This window comes from Gymnogyps californianus, chromosome 3 (assembly GCF_018139145.2).
Source record: "Gymnogyps californianus isolate 813 chromosome 3, ASM1813914v2, whole genome shotgun sequence".
NCBI classification, from domain to species: domain Eukaryota; kingdom Metazoa; phylum Chordata; class Aves; order Accipitriformes; family Cathartidae; genus Gymnogyps; species Gymnogyps californianus.
In genome coordinates, this window is record NC_059473.1 from 6,194,773 (window position 1) to 6,216,999 (window position 22,227).

The 22,227-nt window shown below is 39.0% G+C and overlaps 1 protein-coding gene across 1 annotated transcript in view; it reads left to right on the forward strand.

The window, feature by feature from the left end:
• Window positions 1–22,227, forward strand: part of PLCB4 (phospholipase C beta 4) — a 193,497-nt gene that overhangs the window by 113,839 nt on the left and 57,431 nt on the right. Inside the window, exons 6-15 of the mRNA XM_050893592.1 lie at window positions 834–913; window positions 1,484–1,537; window positions 6,885–6,966; window positions 8,114–8,214; window positions 8,825–8,882; window positions 13,760–13,868; window positions 17,521–17,731; window positions 18,364–18,457; window positions 19,113–19,192; window positions 19,660–19,744. Coding sequence (XP_050749549.1) covers window positions 834–913; window positions 1,484–1,537; window positions 6,885–6,966; window positions 8,114–8,214; window positions 8,825–8,882; window positions 13,760–13,868; window positions 17,521–17,731; window positions 18,364–18,457; window positions 19,113–19,192; window positions 19,660–19,744 — 954 coding nt within the window. The remainder of the gene's footprint in view (window positions 1–833; window positions 914–1,483; window positions 1,538–6,884; window positions 6,967–8,113; window positions 8,215–8,824; window positions 8,883–13,759; window positions 13,869–17,520; window positions 17,732–18,363; window positions 18,458–19,112; window positions 19,193–19,659; window positions 19,745–22,227) is intronic.

A 22,227-nucleotide genomic window follows, 5' to 3' on the forward strand; every position in this document is an offset into this window, starting at 1 on the left:
GTGGCATAATTGAGATCGAACTTGGCTTGTAGTGCTGTCATTTTTTTCTCTTCCTATAGCTTTATCCTGCCAGGAGTCTTGCTGAAATCAATGAGTCTTCATGTTAGGGCCTAATCCTTAAGCTTCTTCTATACAGTACTGCAAAGTCTAGGTACAAGCTATAGTAGAAAAATAGGTCCATAAAAAGGAATTACATAAGTAAGTGCTGTAATGCTGCTGTTGGCTCAAAGTCATCCCAATGATTATTAGAATGTTTTGATTTTAAGGAGGAAAGCAAGAAAGCAAGCAGGACTTGAATACGTAACAGGGTGTTAGATGAGGTCAGTGACACAGAACAATTGTTGTGCTTCCCTGTGGTTTGCTCTAGCTTATTAATATTTTGTTTCATTCCTTTTCTAAAACTGGACCAGTTAAATATATCATATATTGTATAATGTTGCATAGTAATAGCTAATATTGCCAGCCGCAACTGAGAGGGAGGCATATGTTTATACAGGCTATAAATAGAAGGCTTAATACATCAATCAATGGACCGCTTGCCTTTGCTGGCAATAAACTGTTTTAACAGCACCACTGAAGCTACATGTAGTACTTGGAAGAATGGAAAGCACAATCGCTTCGTTTAGCGAAGAATGAAATGGTAATGGATAAAATGTGGCTGGACTTTTCCGTGGTGTTATAGGCTGTGAAGTGGGCAGTTTTTTTCCTCAGTTCAGGTTATTAACGTTATCCATAGCTGCAAGGAAGAGCAGCCTTCCCCCAAGACAAACTTTCCTACATTTTCTCTCTTCAGTTTTCCTAATTTGGTGTTTCTGTATTTTTGTATGTTTCAGCAATGGGTAGAAGGGCTTGGATCCATCATACATAACTTTAGAGCTAACAATGTCAGTCCAATGACATGTCTCAAGAAACAGTAAGTTACTTTCTTTCTTCCCCTTTCTCCTTTATTTTTCTGTCCTTGTATTTTCCTTCTTGGAATTTAAAAAAAAATTAATATTTTGTTTTTCATAGTTCAACATTTGCAATCACAAAACAGTGTAATAAAGAAAATTGTGTTAAATTAGTTTGGAGTTTATCTTTCATTGTGACCAGAAGAGGTCTCAAGTCTGTATCTGGCACCTGCCCAGGAGAAATTATAAGAGAATTTGTAACTGTTCATTTGATTTATTGATATTGTATGTTTTAATTATTGTCTGGTTTGTTCTTTCATTGCTGCATATGCAAACAAAACCCCATGAGTCATTCTTGTCTTCACACTCGTGTTAATTGATGTACTGATTCTTTTGGGCTGCTTTTTGCCTTTACAGTTAAAGAATTGCTCTGCCTCAAGCACTAAAAGGTTACAGAAAAATGTTTTTATGACAGAACAATTATTTGTTTGTACTCATTTGACAGACATGGCAATAATCTTGAGCTAAATATAAGTATCTAGATCCCAATTTTAATAAATAGTATTTTAAAAATATTTCATTCTTAATTGCAGCTGGATGAAGCTGGCCTTTCTAACAAACACAAATGGGAAAATTCCAGTTCGGAGGTAAGCACAGTTGGGAGTTCCAGTTTTTATCAGGTACCGGTTGTATAATGTTAATAAAATTCTGTTGCTTAATAATGAAATATGGTATCAATCTTATTACTAATACATATGTAAAAATAAGTACAGAACTAGACATACTTAGCTGAGTTCCATACCTCCTTGGTAAACTAGGCAGGACTTCTTATCAGCCTAGTAATTTTTTTCTTTAGTCCATTGTGATGAAGATACGAGTGTATCTTGTAATTGTTTTCAAAGTCACTTAGAACTAAGAGCATCAGTTTTCTGAGCTTAAAACTCCTCAAACTCTGGGATGGGTTTTTCAGTTGTAAAACTTCATAAAATACTTATCAAAAGAACCGTAAAAGCTTGCAGGCCAGTTAAGTAGAGGACAAAAAGGTACATTTTAAAATGTAGTTCCTTGTAAAAGAGACAGATACAATTCTGCCAAAAATACTTCTAATTTTATAGGAACCCCCAGGATAATATTTGGTTTTCTCCACATGGTAAATGAATCGTTGGGTTAGTTGTTGTCAGTAACAGGAAAACTAGAACAGTGTATTTCTTCCTGTATAGCTATTAACTATTACAAGTAACTGATTTTCAGTCCTCTCTGGCTAGGCAGTAATTCTCCCCCCTCCTGCTCTAGAAATTAATTCTTGCTGATACATTGAGCTTCTTTCCTCTTCATGCAGTATGTGAAAACACTTTTGGGGCATGCTGCTTTTTCGTAAATAGAAACTCACAGAAGGGAGCAATAAGGAGGACTTGGTAAGATAAGCCTCACAGAACATTTTTTTTCAAGGGAGAAAGAGAGGATTTTGCATCTATAGAATCTGCAAAAAGACAAAGGGCCTGCCATGCTGTCTTCCAGGTTTCTTTAGTTTCATGACTCAAGTGACACCTTGACAGTGTTAAGGCTGCTTCAGTGTATTAATCTTTCAGCTTTCACATTGCCAAGCCCCTCCTTGTTTCTCAAACTTGAACTAAACTGCCATAAGGCACCTTCTGTGCAGAAGTCCTATGAGGAATATCAACTGAAGGGTAACGATGAGGGAACAGTACTACAGGGGCAAATTCATTTTCAAGACTTTAGAGCTTTATGCTTGTGTTTGAACATAGACTTTTATTCCTCAGTATGAATTTATAGTGCGCTAGCTTGTCTGAAACTGTTTCTGCCTTGAAATATTTTACCTCACGTTTAGCGAGGCTTAAATTCTCTCCGCTGTGCTACAGCACACTGATTTGCATATGCAGACAAGCCCGCATGTTGCTGAAGAGAGTCCAGTCCACTGGTTCCAGTGTATTAAATCTTTAAATTCAAATTTGCGCTATTTCCAGGTTGACATAAATCGATCTCTAGCAGCTTAATTTATTGCAAAAGTAGTTTGCTTATAAATTTGTAAGGGATCTACTATTCCATGCTGTGCAGAGGGGAGCAGAATCTTCTTTACACCTGGATGCTCCAAGGAATGCGCTATGTTGGTGTGGGTGAAATGTGGCAGCTTTTGGGGGCTCATCCGGGAAGCACTGTATCACCCGCTGAAAGGACTAGGAGAGATGTCAGTGAGAGGCTGGAGGAAAGTTGTAGAGAAAGAATGTGAATGAAGGGGAAAAAAAAAATCAGTCTGTTCTGTAGACCTACATTGGAAAAGAGGGTGAATCAGAGCCCCTGATGGAGGACGGCAAGATCATGCGATTAGCCTGATCCAGCAACAGCTACTTCTCATGAAGTGGGACACAGGCACCCAGGTGTCTCGGCACTGGGCAGCCTCGGATGTGGGGGACTTCGTTGCTTCCCTCCTCCTCCCACGGACACTTAGTGCAGAGATAAAAGAGGGAACAGAAGGAGGTAGATGCATAAGGAGAAGGATATGTGTATGAGGAAGGCAATCCAGGAAGCACTGGGAAACGTGGGCAGAATGGCTCTGCTATGCAAGGTGCACCAAGTTTCACATTGTTTACCCAAGCCTCCCCCCGGTAACTCTTTCCACTGGTTTAAACCACTGATGCTTCCCCTTCAACTGACCTCCAGATCGCTATGGTCAGCCCTTCCCGTATACCTGTTTGTAAATACAATATTATCTGGTTGGCCCTGCTTCATCAAACCTCCACCTCCTCCTGCTGCTCAGGGACTGCTGTAGCAATTGCTGCAGCTCTGGGGATACAGATAGGAAGGTTATTCTCTCAGAAACAGAATATCCAGCAGATCTGTTAAGCTGTAGGAATGTGTATCACAAGATCACCTGTGTTTCATTTTTACCCAGAAGTGCAGTAAAAGAGAGGGGGAAAAAAAGCTCACCTGGGAAGTCAGAGCTCCTTGCATTTCTTTTCAGGTTTAAGACAGATTTTTGCAGCTAGCACATAGCCATAGGGAATGATGAGCCTTGAGAAGGTGAAACTCCTTAGGTTGTCGATGGTAAATGGCATAAATATTCCTGGCTCCTCGTTAGGACAGTTGGGGTTTGCAGAGTCATGAAGATTCTTCTCAACTACTTTTGGATTTTAATGTACTCTGGGGCATATATCTATTACTATCAACCTACTGTGTTCGGGAGAGAAGAGATTCTGGCAGTTAGTAGTGCGAAAACCTTAGGAGAGCACCAGTTTTGCCTTTTGGGCTTTAATTTTAGCAGTCTGAGTCTAGAACTACATCTACAGATCTTATAATGACAGGGCATTTGGTAAGATATTTTGTATTTTCAGATTTTAACACTACTGTAAATGATGACTAAAAAGGTCAGCATTTGTTAAAAAAAAATGCTACTTGGTTTCTGCAGCTTTCTGTTGGCAGAAAATGGATTTTCTGCATGTGCAAGTTGCACCTGTTCAGCTAGAGCCTGTTTAGAAATGAGCTTTGCTCAATGTGTGCTTATCCCTTGTATAACTACATTTAAACGGATTTAAGCTAATTTAGCTTCTAACTATGAAATACATAAAAAAAAAAAGGCTAAACTATGACAAATGAGACTTAAATCTGTTTTACAATAGTTTAATTAAGTTAATTTGAAATGACACTTTTTTAGTAAATATGTTTTGTATAGATTACTCCAGAGTGCCTGGAAGAAATCTGTTTCAATGCTTAGATGATGGTTGGAAATCATAGTTTTAGATAATTTCTTGTACACTGTAGGCAGTGGTACTTCCAGTTCTAGCCAAACTGATAAATTCAGTGGAGCCATGATAAAAGATTGATTTGAAGAGTTTATGTGTTGGCTTGATTTTTGAAGTAATGGTTGGAAAGTGGTGAAGTTCTGAAGTAACCAAGTCATTTAATCCATCAACAAGCACGATAGAGTCATACCACTCAGTCCCAGATTTGGGAAGTATTTTAAATATTTACAAGGAAGTACATTGACATGTTACCATAAAAAGCCCCAAACCACTGTAGAACATGAGGAGTAAACACCTGCAGGTATCTGTCGACCAGTAACTTGCCTGCATCTAAAGTAGCCCAATTTTCTTTCAAGGCATGCAACAAGGTGAATGTAAATCTCTCACTATGAAGTCTCTTCCAATAGAGGGGAAAAGTACTTTTATTTACAATATCCTTAGCAAAATGGAAGTGTCATGCTGTATTTTTACAATCTTTTTTCATGCAATCTTTTCTAGACTGCTGCTCTCATTACAAATTACTGCTATGTTTGCTGTCATCTTTGGTGAAATAAAAAATAGTTTGGCATCAAAAATAAGTTCCCTGCAGCCATAGAATCTTAGCTTACAGTTTCTGATTAATTACCTACGCCAATATTACACTTTACATGGCATTTATTATTGGGGCCCGATTCATTAGAACAGACATAGAATTCTTTACAGGGCTGGAGATAGGTTGTAAATTATAGAGCTAACATTACTCTATTTTAGAAATAGCAGAAAAATAGATGCCTGAGATTTTTTTTAAGAAGCAAGTGCCTAAAGTTAAACTCAGTCTATATTTTAGTGAAAACATCTCGGTACTTATCAGCTTTGGAAAATCAAATAACTTATTTAGGTGCCTAAATAGGGACATAGAAATCTAACTGTTGTAAGAAAGCAGTAAAAAAAAAATTGGCTAAGATTTGTTAAAATATTATTTTATCGTTTAGATCTTTTGCTTTCTGATCTTAATTTTATTAGCATGAAAATATTTGCATAGGCGGTTTAGAGTGTTTTGGAGAGTGAAACAACTGTGAATTGCTATGGCAACAAATAACAGCAACAGTTTGTTTCACATCTTTCACCATGTGAAATTATTTGGTATGCATTAGAAAAGTCTCAGCAAATGTTTGTCTCGATGATAAAGAGCAACATATTCTTATCAGGCAAGTATAGAGTCTTTCCCAATGTACAGCTTTTGTTAGCATTAGAAATAGATATTGGATACAGACTTCAGTTTTTCTCTCCAGATTGAGACATCAAAATCAAGGGGTTGTGGGACACATCATTTTAGCTTAGACCCTAAACAGAAGGAAGGAGAGCTGTCAAGTTTGGATCTGCTTTTCCAGAGTTAGAGATTATTCAAACTCAGCTCAAATGGAAACAGAAATAGACCAAATATTTTCCCATTAATCATACCAAATAGGTAAGCTTTAATTGGATTTATTTCATTTCAAGTGAAACCAGTTTGTCAGTCGCATGCAAGGTGAAATCACCCCTGTTTTGCAGAAGGAAGAGAATGTTAATCAGTTTGGTGGAAATGTTTCAGTGGCAGCTGAGACCTACCTAAATGAGTTGTGCGTAGTATGTCTAGAACAGGGATATTCATAATGGCTGTAAGGTGCAGGAGCATTCAAAGGGAGGGGTGAGCACTGCAGCTGGTGAGGGAGCAGGGAATGAGATTTGGCATTCAGCTGGGAGTCTCTTGCTAGCAGCGACTGCTTGAAAAGGAAAGAGGAAGGAAGCTGCCATTGGGAATGGTTTACGCCTACCTTATGGGTGACCTGGGAGGCCTAGGTTAATGCTTGGAAAGGAAGGGAAGTCACCACAGCCAGGAATGGCTGGAGACACAAGTCTCCTCACTTGTAGAATCTGCTACTTTTTAAACACAGTCATTTATCTATGCATAGAGTTTAAAAGAGCCAACAGAATAATGCTTTGCATGGCTCTGTATCCCAGTATATTGGAAAAAAACCCTCTTTTGTTCTTTTTGCAGTTCATTATTTTGATATATTTTCTAATGGATAGCTTGCAGGCAGAGCAGTGCTGCTCTGTGAAGCTTAGAGCACTTTTTCAACTGCACCGTTACTTGGAAGATGCTTACATTCATCAGTTGAAGCCAGAGGAAAATGTTGGCAGTAAAAGCAAGAGAGAACTGATTGTTTAAAAAGTGACTAACATTTCTCTTTTTTTCCTCCACTCTTTTTTGTTTTAGCATTACCAGAACCTTTGCATCAGGTAAAACAGAAAAAGTGATCTTTCAGGCACTTAAGGAATTAGGTCTTCCCAGCGGAAAGGTATTTAGTCGTTTTGAATAACTTTTTTGTATACTAATAAATTGATGAATCATTCACATTTGTAGCTGTCATCTAAGTCATTTGCATCACATAAAAACATGCGTATTGTTCATGAGTAACTTATTAATCAGTGTAGGTTGTTTACCAAAACCAAAATGTAATTAAATCTGTATTACATAGTGGTCCTTAAACCTCTTAGATGAGGCTTCACTTCTTTTCTGTAACAGACTACCTTTCATTCATTTATACAAAGTATACGAGCACAGAATATGCAGGTAATACTTTTTTTGTTGCATGCTGTCCTCTTGGGCATTTCTTGGACTCCTCCTGCTCTTTGCTCCCTTCCATTGGAGAACCGCTGTCCATCTCTGTCCCACTCGCAGAAGGAGCCCCTGCCAGCAGCCCCAGAGAGGTGACGGCTGGTTACAGTTGCAGCTAGTTTTTTCGGCTTTACCCCCTGCACAGTCTCTCTTCTTTCATTTTGGAGACTCCAGCCCTTGGTTCTTGGCCTGAGTGCAGCAAGCGCCTGGTGAGGCTGGTGAGCGGCAGCCCTGCAGGCTCAGCAGCACGCTGTCTCCAGCTGGGGAGAGGGGGTGTAGAAAGACACGAATCCCCAGCCGTAGCAGTGCCTGGCACCTGAGATGAAGTTTTTCCTCACTGCTGCAGTTCTCATCTTATTCAGAGGAGGACATGATACTGAATGTGTTAGCCATATGTTCCCTCCCTCATGGAAGTTTTACATGCCCCTGTATGAGAGCTGCTTTGCTTTTTAAAACCATTGCATCAAACCTGGAACTTTTTCTCAATGTTCCTTGGCTTCAGTATAAGTATCCTGAAGTTTGTACACTGTTTTGGACATTCTGGGTTTTTCTAAGCTTCAGAAGAAAAATAAAGACTGTTTTCCAGTTCTGTGTTTATGTAGAATTAATGTTACTGTGAGGTCAGAATATAAGCACATCAAACAGATCTATGATAAGGAAGAATTAAGAACTGTTTTCAGAAAATACAAAAGAAACTAGGTAAATGTATACTAGGTAACGAGCTAAAACAGTTCTCAGTTGCTTTTTCTAATATAAGATATGCTCTTGGGAAAAGAGCATAAAAGCTGTCTTTTGCTGGATAAATGTACTTTTGCGTTTTGTTGCAGAATGATGAAATTGAGCCTGCAGCATTTACTTATGAGAAATTTTATGAGCTCACCCAAAAGATATGTCCCCGTACTGACATAGAGGACCTCTTTAAGAAGATGTAAGTTCAAATTTAATATAATCTTGCTTTAAACTAATTTTGCTGTATTTTTAGTCCATATCTAATAGTGACAGAACACTGTAAAGATTATCTAACCTTGAATCCTAGTAGCATCAGCAGTATTTTAAGACAAATTCAAGTTATGTTTTTTCCCCTTCCTTCCCTCTCAGTTGTTAATGTAAAAGTTCACTCTGTATTTTAGAGCAACTTTTACATGAGTTAGAGGAAGCACCTGGAACTTTTTTTTTTTGCATTGGCTTTACTAACTACTGTAATTTTAACTTGCTCCTTTAGGTGATTAACACAGTATGTGAACTAACGAAATTAAGTAATTTAAAGTTTTAGAAGTTTCTTCACTCAATTTATTCTCGGCTGGAGGACTTACATGTTGTTTTATGAAGTAATGCTTGTTAAGTTATAGGAAGTATGGGAGATATACTACGCAAAGCATAGACAGTATGTTTTCTGTGACTGTTCATTTTGAGATTATAGAGCTACTTCAGGTAGAAAAGTAGGTAGTTTTAAAAGTATCAACAATGTCAACATGTAAATCATACCTACTGTAGCATCGTATATGAAAACTTACATTCTCTAATAAATTTCTTTTCAGCAATGGAGACAAAACTGATTATTTAACGGTAGACCAATTAGTGAGCTTTCTAAATGAAGTAAGCTTTTTCATACATTAACTACCATACAAGTCTGTCTGCAGTGGCTTGCTTCTTCCAATCTTTCCATTGCATGAATCGTGCCATTATTTGCTATGCTTTTGATCCGCTGATCTTTCCATTATGGTAACATCCAGGTGCAAAAATCAGCTCCAACCTTGTATGTTGTGCTTTCTACATGTTGGCTTTGCAGCTTGCATCTGTTGATTACTTGCTGTTGTGTTATGTTGTGTGTTATGTATGTTTTATACATTTTATACTGTTACATTCAATGCAGTTTCAACTAAAATACACCCAGTATTTTATTATACACAATTACTTTACCTGTAGGCCACAGCTAAATATATCTGCTAATCCTTCTGAATAATAGAAAAAATGAGGTAGGCCTTTATAAACAGTTGTTTGATTCTTCTCGACAGTATTATTTCAATCTATTACAAATCTAAGAGCTAAGAGGATATTTTAAGAGTTTGTATATGATTTTTAAAATACTATGTGTGCAGAATAAGAGGAAATATTTTTATTGCTGTGTTTCCAGAATACAGTTGTTGGCAAGAGTATTTAGTATTTCTTAAAAACATCATGAGTGTGCGAAGTAGTTCAATAAACAGTGTGGGGTTGTTTTTTTTTGTATTCCTAAAGCACAGTAAGTTACAGAAGACTCAGTGATTCGGAAGTGCAACAATAAATGCGCTATGTAGATTTGATAAGAACGTACACATGGAAAATAGGCACATTCTACTTGCTTTTGTACCAGTAGATTCTTGTCATCTGGAACGTGGATAGCTGCTTTACCTCTCTGCATGATCTTTTAGGAACTGGGTGCATTACCAAAAATCTCTCCATCTAAAATTATTTTACTAGCTATAAATCTATTTTATATATACTTATATATATATATTTATTTATATATCTGATACTGCTATATGAAGATTCAAGCAGTAAGTTCCCCATATATCAAATTTAGAATATAATTTTCTTTTTCAGTAGGGAATGCATGCCTGCTTTTTCACCAAACCTGAATTACATGTAGAAAGAGTATTCAAAAAGAAAAGATAGTGAGCAGATTAACAGCTTCAGGACTAATGGTTACATACTTGGGGCCTTAGTTCGTATCCACATAGTTCTCTCTGTTAGCAAATTGGAGCACATGCTTAATCTTACTACTGGGAGATGTTCTTTTGTCACAGCTATTTACAAAGGTCAGTGTCTAAGTGTTTGCAGGACTGGAGTCATAGCTAAGGCATGTCATTTTTGCTTTTGCATGGAGAGAGAAAGGATAACGTTGGGATTTAAATTATAAATTATCTCCTTAAAGTACCTCAGCCCCCCAGTTCACTTGTAGTGATAGATACTCTTCACTGCTTGAAGCACACGGCCTTGTCCCCACCTTGAACCATATTAGCTTCTGGTTTTTTTAGTGTTAATCCTCATTTTTCAGTAAATTACTATTTTATCATTATTTTAAAAGTGATCTCTGTAATTGTTTTAGTTTAGTGTGCTTCCTTGAAGCCCAAACTTCTGAAGAAGAGCTGCCAGCAAGTGTAAGAACTTCCTGGCTATCTCCAGTAACTGATTAAAAAATTAAAATAGAATTGTTGTGCTCTCAGTTTTGTATTGTTTTAGCAGTTCTTTTTACAGAATTAGAAGCCTTATTTTATGGGTACTATTGGAGAAAGATGCATCTTGTTGGCTACATTCTTTTCAACACGAAACATTTTGCAATTGGAAATCTTGTAGTTGGCCCTTTAGTTGGTGACCAGAGTTAGGAAAAATTAGTCAAGTGGTTTTATAGAGTAGGACATTCACTCTGATGACTGAAACTAATGCCTTTGGCTCTGTGCTGGAGGTCTTTTGGTCTCCAAATAGAGTTGAAAGTTTTGGTCATGATTTGAAAGGCACTAAATGACCCAGAATCTCCCTCCTGAAGTGATCATTTCTGTCCCCTTGACAGCTGGCCAACACTGCAATTAGCAGTGGTGTTTAATGCTGGAAAATATAAAAAGATTATTATCATTATATAGGAGAGGGGAGTTACTTGGCAGAGCAATTCTTCATGAGAGTCTTTAACCTAAATTATTTTGCATTCAGTAACCTTCAAGGCATGCTGCAAAATCTCTAAGTGTTACAGGTTTTTAAGCGAGCCTGAGGATACGTTACTGGGTATGAGTGGAGAGTGAGCTGCTTTCCTGGAGTTTTTCCAAACTACTGTCTCTGTTTGACTTTTAAATGCTGCTGGCTGACAGCTGATTTAATTGTGTATCAGTATTAAAGCTTCTGGGAAGTTTTTAGAAATGTAATTATTGTCAGGCACTGAGTATTTTGTCTAGGTCTTCTTTTTTTGAAGTCAAATTTTGGAAAAAAAAAAAAAGTAGTAGAAAAAGAACTGAAATCACTACTGTTGAGATTTGCTCCTGCCATGCATTTGCAGCAATAAATTAGTAAGCCAAGTAACTGTCAAAATGGAAATTCAGTAGTCTAACCAGGACTCATCCTTTCTTCTGGGAAGGAGGTATGAGGAGATCTTTTTCTATCCCCCCCCCCTTTCCCACTGCCCCGCCCCTTTCCCACTTCCCTGCTCTTCCTCCCTCCCTCCCTCCCTCCCACTCACTTGCTCACTCTTCCTCCCTCCTTCCCACTTGCTCGCTTGCTCTTTCTATCTCCCTCTGTTTTTCATCTCCACAGGACACCCTTCTTACCGCTGCACAGGACAAATTCAAGAGACAAAATTGGTTCCAGCACATTATTAACTGCTGTGCATCTCAGTTTGTATCCACTCAAAGAGGAGACTAGAGGCCAGGTTGGGGAGGCTAAATGATCTTTCTCTCTTTGCAGAACTGTACAGGTGTTCTTTCTCCCCATGCTTTTAGACGGTTCACCCTCATATGGTTAAGAATGTCTAGTGTAAGGGTGTCCTGTCTAATATGGTAACTAGAACAATCAAATGCAACTTTGTTGGACATACACAATTAGTCCTGGGGCATGTTGTCTTTCTAGATGAAGCTTCATGCTTTTAGTTTTGGTCAGCTTTTGTGTTACAATTTTCCTATGCCAACAAGCTCAGTAGTGCAGAAATGTTTCCCCAAGAGACACTAGTGAGCATTCTTCCTTTTTTTAAGTAAAACTTCATCAGTTGTCAATTTTGCTTTATTTTTTAAACTAAGTAAACATAAAGACATGCTTTTGTTCAAATGGAAAATTGATACTGAGCGATGATCATTGCTACAAGAAGAATATTTTGCTCGTAGCTCCTTCCGATAACTCTGGGAGTCTTTCTCAAGAGGACACTTTTTGCTTTATCCCATTTATTTTCTTCTGTTTGCTTATGACTAACTGTGGAAGAAAGAGAGTGGGGAAGAGCACTTTTCTTGAGTTAAGAACCTTCCCTACTATTTCTTACAATTTTTTGAAGTGGTGTATTGTCACTAATGGTATAAAGCTTGTCATTTGTCACAGTAGACTGTGCTGTTGCATGCCAGTGTTGTGTTGCTGTTGTGTGCTGCTTAGCAAGTTATGTCCTGCATCCATCTGCTCTCATATCATATTTCATCTGAGTTTTACTTAGATATCCAGACAGCCTATCTGTAGTGAATGAAACTGCTGTATTTAGATGCTGCAGACTGTCAGTAGCATAACTTGAAAGATCCCTCCTTAATTGCATGATTAAATTGGCATTGGTTGTAATTTCTTGGCATTAATTAAGCACATGCACCAATGTATTGATTGTAAGAAAAGAGATCAAGTGCTTATTTTGATTGGCTATTGCTTTTTTCATGGAAAAATGTCAACAAGTTTACACGTAAGGAATTACAGCAAATGCTGACAGTGCTGTGCCAAGCCATATCAACACCATCCTGTCCACTCCAAATTATTGATCACCAATATGGGGATGGCCTGTTACATTTCTGAATTCTGCTTAAACTAAAGCTTGAAAACTATGCACCTACTGGGGTAAAAGAGTGTTTTCACAGTCATATTTATTTCTTTATGTTTTATTGCATCTGCTTACATGCCACTACTCCGTTCAATTCTGTTTTTAATTTTCTTTTAATGGAGAATCAGGCACACAGTGTGCAGCTCTAATCCAGCATGGAGAGAAACAAAAGTTACGTAGCACACTATTAAGTGAAAACTTAAAAACTCTGAGTTTTAGTAGTGTATTAGAAGTCACTGCTAAATTGTATCTAAATATTACATATATTATGAAATCCTACTATTGTAAATTACTGTGAATTGAAGAGATGATACTGTGAAGCTCTTTTAAGTTGTACATATTTCTTCTAGGAACCTACGCTGTTTTTTGAATAGTTAACACAATGTTTCCACGATTCACAAATAATCATCAGTAGTTGCATATTTCTAAATTCGGGTTTCAAATTCTGTATTTATAGTATAGCTTTATTTTACTTTTAATTTTTACTTTAGCTGTAGATATTGCTGAAGACATGCATTTTTGCAGAGGTGATTATAGTGCCATCAGTCAAGTCTGTCAGTTTACATGACCTGCAAAAAAGATTAGGAAGAGAGAATTTACAAAGATGAGAGATTTAGCTATTTATTTTCAACATTTCATTTGCATGTATACCACGTGCAGTCATTATTTTCATGAACAAGCAAGAGTAAGACCAGTTATACGATTGCACTGGTTTGGTTTTTTTAAAATATTTTTATACTCAAACTGCCTAGGTTTCTTATGAAAGATAAGGTTCGTTTTCTGTCTAAAGATAAAGTTACTGTTGAATAGTCTGTAAGTTTTAGGGCGCTTTTTTTTTTTTAAATGTCCACTTCTTTCTTTCTCATCTGCAGTAATGAAATGCTCTTGGATGATAGCCATGCACTATATTGTTTTGCTGAATTCCGTTGTTTTCTAACCTTAGCATCAACGAGATCCTCGGCTCAATGAAATTTTATTTCCCTTTTATGACACAAAAAGAGCAATGCAGATAATTGAGACATATGAGCCAGATGAAGACTTGAAGAGTAAAGGTAAATGTGGGAGGGAATTCAGTATTCACTGGTTTTAGGCATTTGGGGAATTTGTTCCAAAGCATCCAAACTTTTAAAAGGGAGCTCACAGTCGTTGTGGTCAGGGGGCAAGCACTTGTGTGGCCACCCAGTGAACTAGGTCAGGAAACTGATCTGGTGAAAAATATCTCCTCAAAATCTGTGATTTTTTTAGAAGGATTATTTCCCTGATCCAGGTTACAGTGTGGCTACAAAGACAGCCATCCTGATACAAAATGGGAGAGGCTAGGATTGGGTAAACAGGCAACAACGTGGAGACTCCTTCTGGCAACAAGGCAACATGCATGTGGCTATGGCCAAGGTCTCAGAGAGACTGCAAAGCTGTACAAATATTGTGTAAAAATAAAAAATTAAAAAAAAAAAACTACCATGTGCGCCATTGGATATGTATCCACCTTCTTATATTATAATCTGTATAGTGCTTGAGGGCAGCAGCGTAGCTTAGAACAGGGTATTTTATGTGCGTGCATTGAAAAATGTTCTCTCTGAGCAAGAAGATTGCAGGAAGAGTCTCCAAGCCATTCTTGGACTGCTCCTGTCCTGAGCTCCTATGGGTGTTGGAGGTGTCAGTGGTTGAACTTAGCTCCTAGTTCTTATCCATTCTGCTGAACAAGCTGTATAGGGATCAACCGCAGCAATTAAAAATGTTGCTATCCCCGTGTGTCTTCCCTGCCCTTTTCCTGGAAGTTACCGTCATTGTAGGATGCAGAGGAGGAGACTGCAGCCTTGCAAAGCCTATAGACCTTCAGGCATCCTAACAGGAAGCCACTTTCACTAGACATTTAGGCTAATGTACCAGGCTAGCACTGGAGAAGCTGAGTAGCTTTTACACATCCACTAGTGCTGCCCCTGCTGATGAAGGATGTGCAAAGCAGACAACAGAAGGAGGCGGTATCTTAAACTGCTTCAGTAAAGCCCAGGGCAGCTCTCACTCAGTGCTGCAGCCTTGTTGGGTCCCCTGTGTGCCTTTATGTTGCTTTATGGTCACAGCGTTGACACCAACAATGCCTTCCGCAGCAACACCTGCCCCTTTCACTTCCTCTGGGCCAGTGGTGGGGAAGAGTTCACAGTTCTCTTTCTCAGTCTATAAACTTAAGGAATTCCTTTGTAGCAGGATGTGTAGCTTTCACCATTCCTTATAGCAATTTAGTCCTTTTGACCAAACCACTAGAGGAAGAGCTTGTACTGTATATGCTACTGCAGACACTGCGTTGTACGCTGGGTTAATAGATTGCTCTTTTAGTTCTGTGAAAAAATGGACTTGCCAGGAATCACCTGAGAGAGGAGGAGATACTTCTCTTGTCTAGGGGTCATTTATAAACGTTATGAGGATTTTCCACTCACAAGCAGTGTAGCTTATTTCTCTTCCTCTCTACATGAAGTAGAATTCTCCAAGTATTAATTACTTGATTTTAGTCAACTCTGTCCTTTTTTATTTTTTTTAAAGGCACTCATCTGTGATTCCTCTTGATGCCAGTGTGTTTTACATATTTTCCAAAATGAGGAAGGTGTACTAACGTAGCTGCCACCTACCACGTAGCTGTTTGGGATGGAAGATGTAAAAAGTGTTTTATGAAGGTGGAAATTAATCTAGAACTGGAAAACAATGTTCTGTAATTCACAAAGAAGAGATTTTGCAAGCACCAGGCTGTAGCAAGGGGATGATATTGGCTTATTGTTTTAGCCAATAATTGAATCTTGGCTAATTATTTAGGTTCTTTCTTTGATTTATATTTCTAACATGTTTTAAATAAATGTGGTAAACCTCCTGCAGGGACAGGGTTATGGAGAGTAACAACAGAACAGCAGCAGTGTCCTCTTACAGTGTTCCTCCATTGATCGTATTCACTGATGCAGATTTTATCCCAATGGAATCAGTAGGATAGAGAGGTGATTTCGTATACTAACATGTTGAACCTTAGCATGTAAAGAAGGCAAGAATTTATCTCAGCGGTGGCTGTTCTCTGCAGTCTCTTTCCCCTTCTTCTTAGATATAACTTTGCTGTTGCACAAAATAATTAAGCTGAACACCTTTTTTTGCTAAATCATGTAGTTCAAGCAACAGGGCTGATGTACAACAAGGCAGTAGCAATAAGCAACTGGTGCTTCCTCAGTTACGTTGCAGTAACAGAAGGAGTAAGTAAAGCTGTACAAGTTAATGCTGTGCAGTCTAGTAACCAGAGTCTGCCTAGGAAGACTACAAAAGCAAATTCTTCCACCTGGTCAGTGCATGTCAGAAATACAAAGGCCGGTCTGTTGAGCACATAGAGCTCCGTTAAAATGCTGAAGTTTCGGCCATTGTTCGTCTAGAACGCCTGCCCAGCTGTGACTTTTCTCCACTAGATGATGCACTAAAAGTGTGTATCTGAGAGGTTTTGTGCTGCTGCTTTTAAGTTCTCAGTGACCAACAAAATAAAAACATTCTTAAGTTGAAAATTCCATTTCACCCCCTTTTTTTCCCCTTCTTCCAAAACTCAGAATCAGCTGAGAGGATTTGAATAAGACGTTCCAGAACAGTTCACCTCTGGCTGACACCAAGCACAGAAAATGGAAGCTCCGGTAGAAGATTTTTTCAGAAAGCTAGGAGCAGAATAAAAAGCAGGATTACTGGAGTTCTCTGTATAAGAGAAAAGTTGTCTTAAACAAAATAAAAATAGGACTGCTGCAGCCTGTGCCTTAACAATAGCTGAGTGTTTATACATGACTTTAGGGAGAGCAATCTCCAAATTAGTGCCAGATAACCATTCTCTGCAGTGACTCTTTGTGAGTAATCCCTTCTTCTCTGCCCCAGATCATCTTTGAGTCCCTTGGCCACTTTAAAACTGATATTGCAGTACTGATTATTCTTACTTTGTTTTCATTAAAATTTATCCCTTGGTTTATATTTTTTATACTTTATGAAGCATATAACAGCAGAGAAATAAGAGAAAAGTGTTATGAATTCTGTCCTTTGAATTACTGTATGTCCCGTATTCATAGTAGAAAATGGCTTGCTTTTCATTATAAAGGAATAAACTTGTATTTCAAACAGTAAACTTGAAGGTATCTTAGATTTTCCTAATGCTTTGCAAATGAACACGTGCAAACGTTTTCAGGTACACCTCTGCTTGTTTTTGTCAGCGGAGAACAGTCTCTGTACATGCTGCAAGCTGATTAACAGTGATGTAGCACAGCCAGGGCAGGACTGAATATGAAAGAGGGGAGAAAAGTACTGTAGAAGACTGGTACATGCAAGCTCACAATTTCTGGCTGACTAAGTCCCAGAGCCCAAAATCGTTGGGAGTATTCTGAGGAGGTGTCACTACTTACTTGCCTTCTTCACATCCTCTTGATGCCTTAGGTCTACTAATGGTGAGTGCTGGACATAGGATATTGAGCTAGATGGGCACTTGATTTTTTTTCTTTTGTTATCTGGGAACACGGTGGCAGATTTTGCACCAGGGACACAGTTGCTGGTCAGCTTGGAGCACTGGAAGGGGAGAGCTTCTCTTTGCTTGCAGAAGCCTGTGTAAACATAACTTTTGTGTTAGGGTTCCTGCTCTGTGAGACAGTTTGATTCCTGCCCACTATAAATTTCTAGTAGTAATTTACCATGCTTTCTTCTTCCTTCTAGGTGTCATATCAAGTGATGGGTTTTGCAGATACTTGATGTCAGATGAAAATGCCCCAGTTTTCCTAGACCGTTTGGAATTATATCAAGAAATGGACCATCCTTTGGCTCATTATTTCATCAGTTCCTCTCACAACACATATCTGACAGGCAGGCAGTTTGGTGGCAAGTCTTCGGTGGAGATGTACAGACAAGTGCTTTTGGCTGGATGCAGGTTGGAAGCAGGAGATAACAGCCTTTAATATTTGTGAATCTAATACTTTAAACCTACGTAATATACCTTGGTGGTGATATATTGCATAATTGAATGTATAAATATATTAATGTGGTAAATGAAAATATGCATATTTAAGATACTATTTTTCTCACAAAAAAACATTGAAAGGCAGTGGAATGTAGAAATTGATGTCAAGAGAGAGTTTGCAAGAAAGATAACAGAAGTTTGATCTCAAAATGACAACTGAAGAATTTCAGAGGGCTTTCTGCTTTGTAATTAAGAAGTTTGTATGTAAATGAGAATCAGTTTATGATTTCCTGATTAATTTCTTGACATACTGGAATGTGTCACAGTTAACTAAGAGAATAAGTTAGAAGAGTGTTACAGTGCTAAAAACATCATTGTTCAGGTGTAAATATATTGACCCACACATACTATATTTAAGGTAGCATACCCAAAGTTATAAAAGCAGTTTGAAATTACACATGTGCAGCTTAAAAGGAATTGTGTAGTGCCCAAAACTGCTTTGTAACTTACTGCTCTGAACATCACTGCTCAGAACGTGTCCTGAGTAGCTCGCCTGTACTGAAACACTAAGAAAGCTGACATAATTTTTCTTGGGTCTTTAGGTGTGTTGAGCTGGACTGTTGGGATGGCAAAGGTGAAGACCAAGAACCAATAATAACGCATGGAAAAGCAATGTGTACAGATATTCTTTTCAAGGTAAATGCCTGACCTCTACACCTGGCAGTATGCCCCAGTAGAACCCCCAGACAAGAATCCATGCAGGGCACCCTCCCCTCCTCAGCACCCAGACACTGCTGTCTTGTGACAGACTGACAAATCGCATAGGCACAGTTTCTTGTCCCCAGATCTTGGGGCTCATTTGTGACTCACATCATACACCCCCTGTGTTACGTTTGCCTTTCCGCAGAAACTGCAGGAAGGGGACTTGCTTCTTTTGCCCCGTATTTTCACATTCTGTGGCTCTTTGCTCCACAGAATAAGTATCTTCTCCATTGTCTGAGAAATTCCTTAGCTGTGGAAAAAGCCTGAAGATGCAGGAGTTATTCTGGGAGTAGAAATTCTCCCTGGCGAGAGAAGATGGCAGCAGATCCAGGGGTAGCAGTGATGGGTTCTGGGTGAAGCTGCCATTGCTGCTGCAGGTGCAGTGAGGCACCTGTTGGGTGCTGAGTCCAGGTTGTTGCAGGGGAACAGAGAAGAATGAGCATACAGTTTGTTCTAGTTCTGGCTTCACTTGGCACATTTGAGACTCAGCTCTGTGTTTCTTAGGGTGGGGTGGAGAACAAAAAAATCTCTTTCATTATGATTGTAATTTGATCTGTTCTAATTTGAATCCTATTATTGCATTTTATAGGATGTAATTCAAGCCATTAAGGAAACAGCATTTGTTACATCAGAGTATCCTGTCATTCTTTCATTTGAAAATCACTGCAGGTATATAGTGCCCTTTTTTTTTTTTTTTTTTTTTAATAGTGCAATGTATGAGAGAGATGATACAGCTCAAAAATACTATAATTTGAGTGTACTTGAAAACTGTGTAGGGACATGCAGGTATACTGAATGTCACTTGGAAGAGACTGTACTTTAATATACTAGTCGTTCTTTATCTTGCTTAATAATAGCAATATTTTTATCTGTGGTAAAGCAGTGAAATATATTTAGATGTTCCACTAGCTGTGTGGGATTCAGTTAATCTGCTTTTTTGGTCTTATTAAATTCATCTATGTCAGATAATAGACTTTTACTGACAGTATAATTACAGTAAAGTAATACTTCTCAGTTGAGAGAAAGTGGGCAGTATATAATTTGGGATGTCTATATTACTTAGTATTATTCTGTTTTGCTGAGTAATAGTAATTTCTTTTTTATATTTAAAAATTAACCAACATCATCTTTTCTAGCAAATATCAACAGTACAAGATGTCAAAATACTGTGAAGATCTTTTTGGGGATCTCCTGTTGAAGCAGCCTCTAGAAACACATCCAGTATGTTATATTCTTCCAGTCTTTTTATTTTTTTATATTAGCTGTGTTTAAAAGAGATGATAAACTGGGATCATATCACCTATAGTGCTGTTTACTGCCAGTCCTGTGCTTTCAAAAATGACTAGTGATTTTTGGTGTCTATGCTTTTTGGTACAAACTTGTCCTTATCTGATTTGTTTAATCTCTTCTGTACAGGGCTCTGGCGAGCAGCCTGGGGAAATCCATCCCCTTGATGTGTGACGTAATATCAGCACCTACATAAAATACACCACATACATTGTATTTGCAGGTCATACATAACTCTGAAATTGCCAGTCACTGTTGAAAACCAATTAATTATAAATTGCATGGTCTCAGCTGAGGAAACCTCTTCTTTCAGCTGCACTTTGCATGTTTCATGCTCCAGATCAGGTCCTGCAGTCTAGGTGGCCCCCACTACTGCATTAAGAATTAAATTAAGCACGAAGAGTTCCCTGCAGTCTCATTTGGACTATCAAGTGCACTGTAATCTGCATGCACTTCACTCTCCTGCATGGCAGGAGATAATAACAGACACTCCTTCACAAACACAATATTTGAGGCTTTAATAGCTTGTTACCCAGTGCTTGCAGCTACTCCTCCAGGCCTTCCTTACTCTCTTGAGCAACGTGCTCACTGTCTGCCAGCAGCTACCCAAAACCTGCAGATGCTCTTTAGTGCGGTGGAGGATCACTGCAGAGAACTCTGCCTTACCTTTCAGCTCCTGTCCATGTGACCCTGGCAAAGGGGGCTGCTGGCATTTATCACCTCTGGAGCTGTGCTTTTCTTGGCTTTCCTTGCATGTTGCAGGGACAGCAACGCACAAGGTTTGGTGAATATCAGGTTGTTGCACTGAAAAGTGCATCCCAGAGAACTAAATCTGTAGTGTTGCCCTGTAATGTATGTAGCACCTTGCCACATTCCTCACAAATGACACCTTCCAGCAGCTTTCAGGGAAGCCTAAAATAGAGCTGGCCAAAGGCTGCCATGCTGCTACCTCAGGGCCCGGTATTAAGCCTCAGCTGCCTGTGCTCTGTAGCACTACTGAGCCCTCTGCATTTTGTGTCCATTCCTCCTCATGGGTGAATTCAGTCCCCAGCTGCTCACAAAGCAAATGTTGCAGAGATGGCAGGAGGAGCTTGAAATGTGTATTTTATGAGTGCTTGGTTTCTGGTACTCGACTAGTGGACTGAGGAAGGCAGACTTAAGAGAGACATGGCACTGGCTAAAGCAGATTTGGTTTTAAGTAAAAGCAAATATTTATCTAAATGGACATCCAACTATGCCCTTGCTTGGGGATGCAGACTGGCATCCTGGAAGCCTGGGGATAAATGAGCTCTGCGGCACTGACATCTAGTGGAATTACAACCCAAGTGCTCTCAGGAACAATTGTGTTTTCTCTTCATCCAACATGCTGAAACTCCCATGACTGAGCTAGCCTGGTGGTTGTGGATAATCGTTACCCTCCTGCAAGGAGGTTTGCACCCATTCTTGTGAGGTTGGGTTGGGCTGATTGGGTTGGTATTTGTCACCTCTGCTGCTTTTATTTGGTTTCAAGTTGCGGTGCTTTGTTCTTTTGTTTCTTCATCTAGAATGCTGCTTCTGCCTAGCTCAGAGTTGGATTTAAGGATAATAATATCTGAATATTTCTTCTAAGAATTTTTACTAGTCCTGGAAATATCTTCTACTCCTGTATCGCTTATGGTTCACTGGAAACCACAGTCCATTATACCAGCAACTCCCTGCATAATATTCTTAGCAAGCCTGAGGTGGAGAAGGTGCTAATTACCATACCCAAATCTCTGTTTCTTAGCCTGAATGATGTGATGGGGCTTAAATCAGAGGATTTTGTACTTTTTCTCTTTTCTCAATAATATTTTTTCTCCTTCCCCAAACTGGAACAAACTTTTTAGTAGTACTTCCTTGTGTATGTGAAACTTGCCATTTGCCTTTCATAAATACTGAAGATGTGACCCTGTAGTCCTACTGGCAAAAAGAGTCCACATTACCTAGCTAAGGACTGGGTAGTTTTCCATTCACCAGTGCCAGCCCATTTCTACTCTGTAAGTATGTGTGGGCTGCCTCACTTGCGTTATTACAGCTTGAAGGGACCATAAAAGGTGACTTATTTAGAGATCAAATGATAATGGGCTAAACTGTGACTTGGACTGTGTGTGAACCACAGGGAGAGAGGGAAAGTAGGAAGGCCTCTGATGAAGAGTTGCAGGTCACATCCGTGCCCACTGCTAGGCAGGAGAGAGGGAGACGTTTTGACCAGTGCAGCTGAGGATGGTGTAGGCTGGAGACCAATGTGCTGGCTTCAGCCAGCAACATTTACCTGAGCACAGCTTTCCCATGGGATAGGGAAGAAGCAGAGGAGACATAAGTGCCAGTCACACTATCTCCAAGGGTTGTGCCTAAGGTGGTACTGCTTGTTCACTGCCCCCTACCATTGCTGTCCTAAG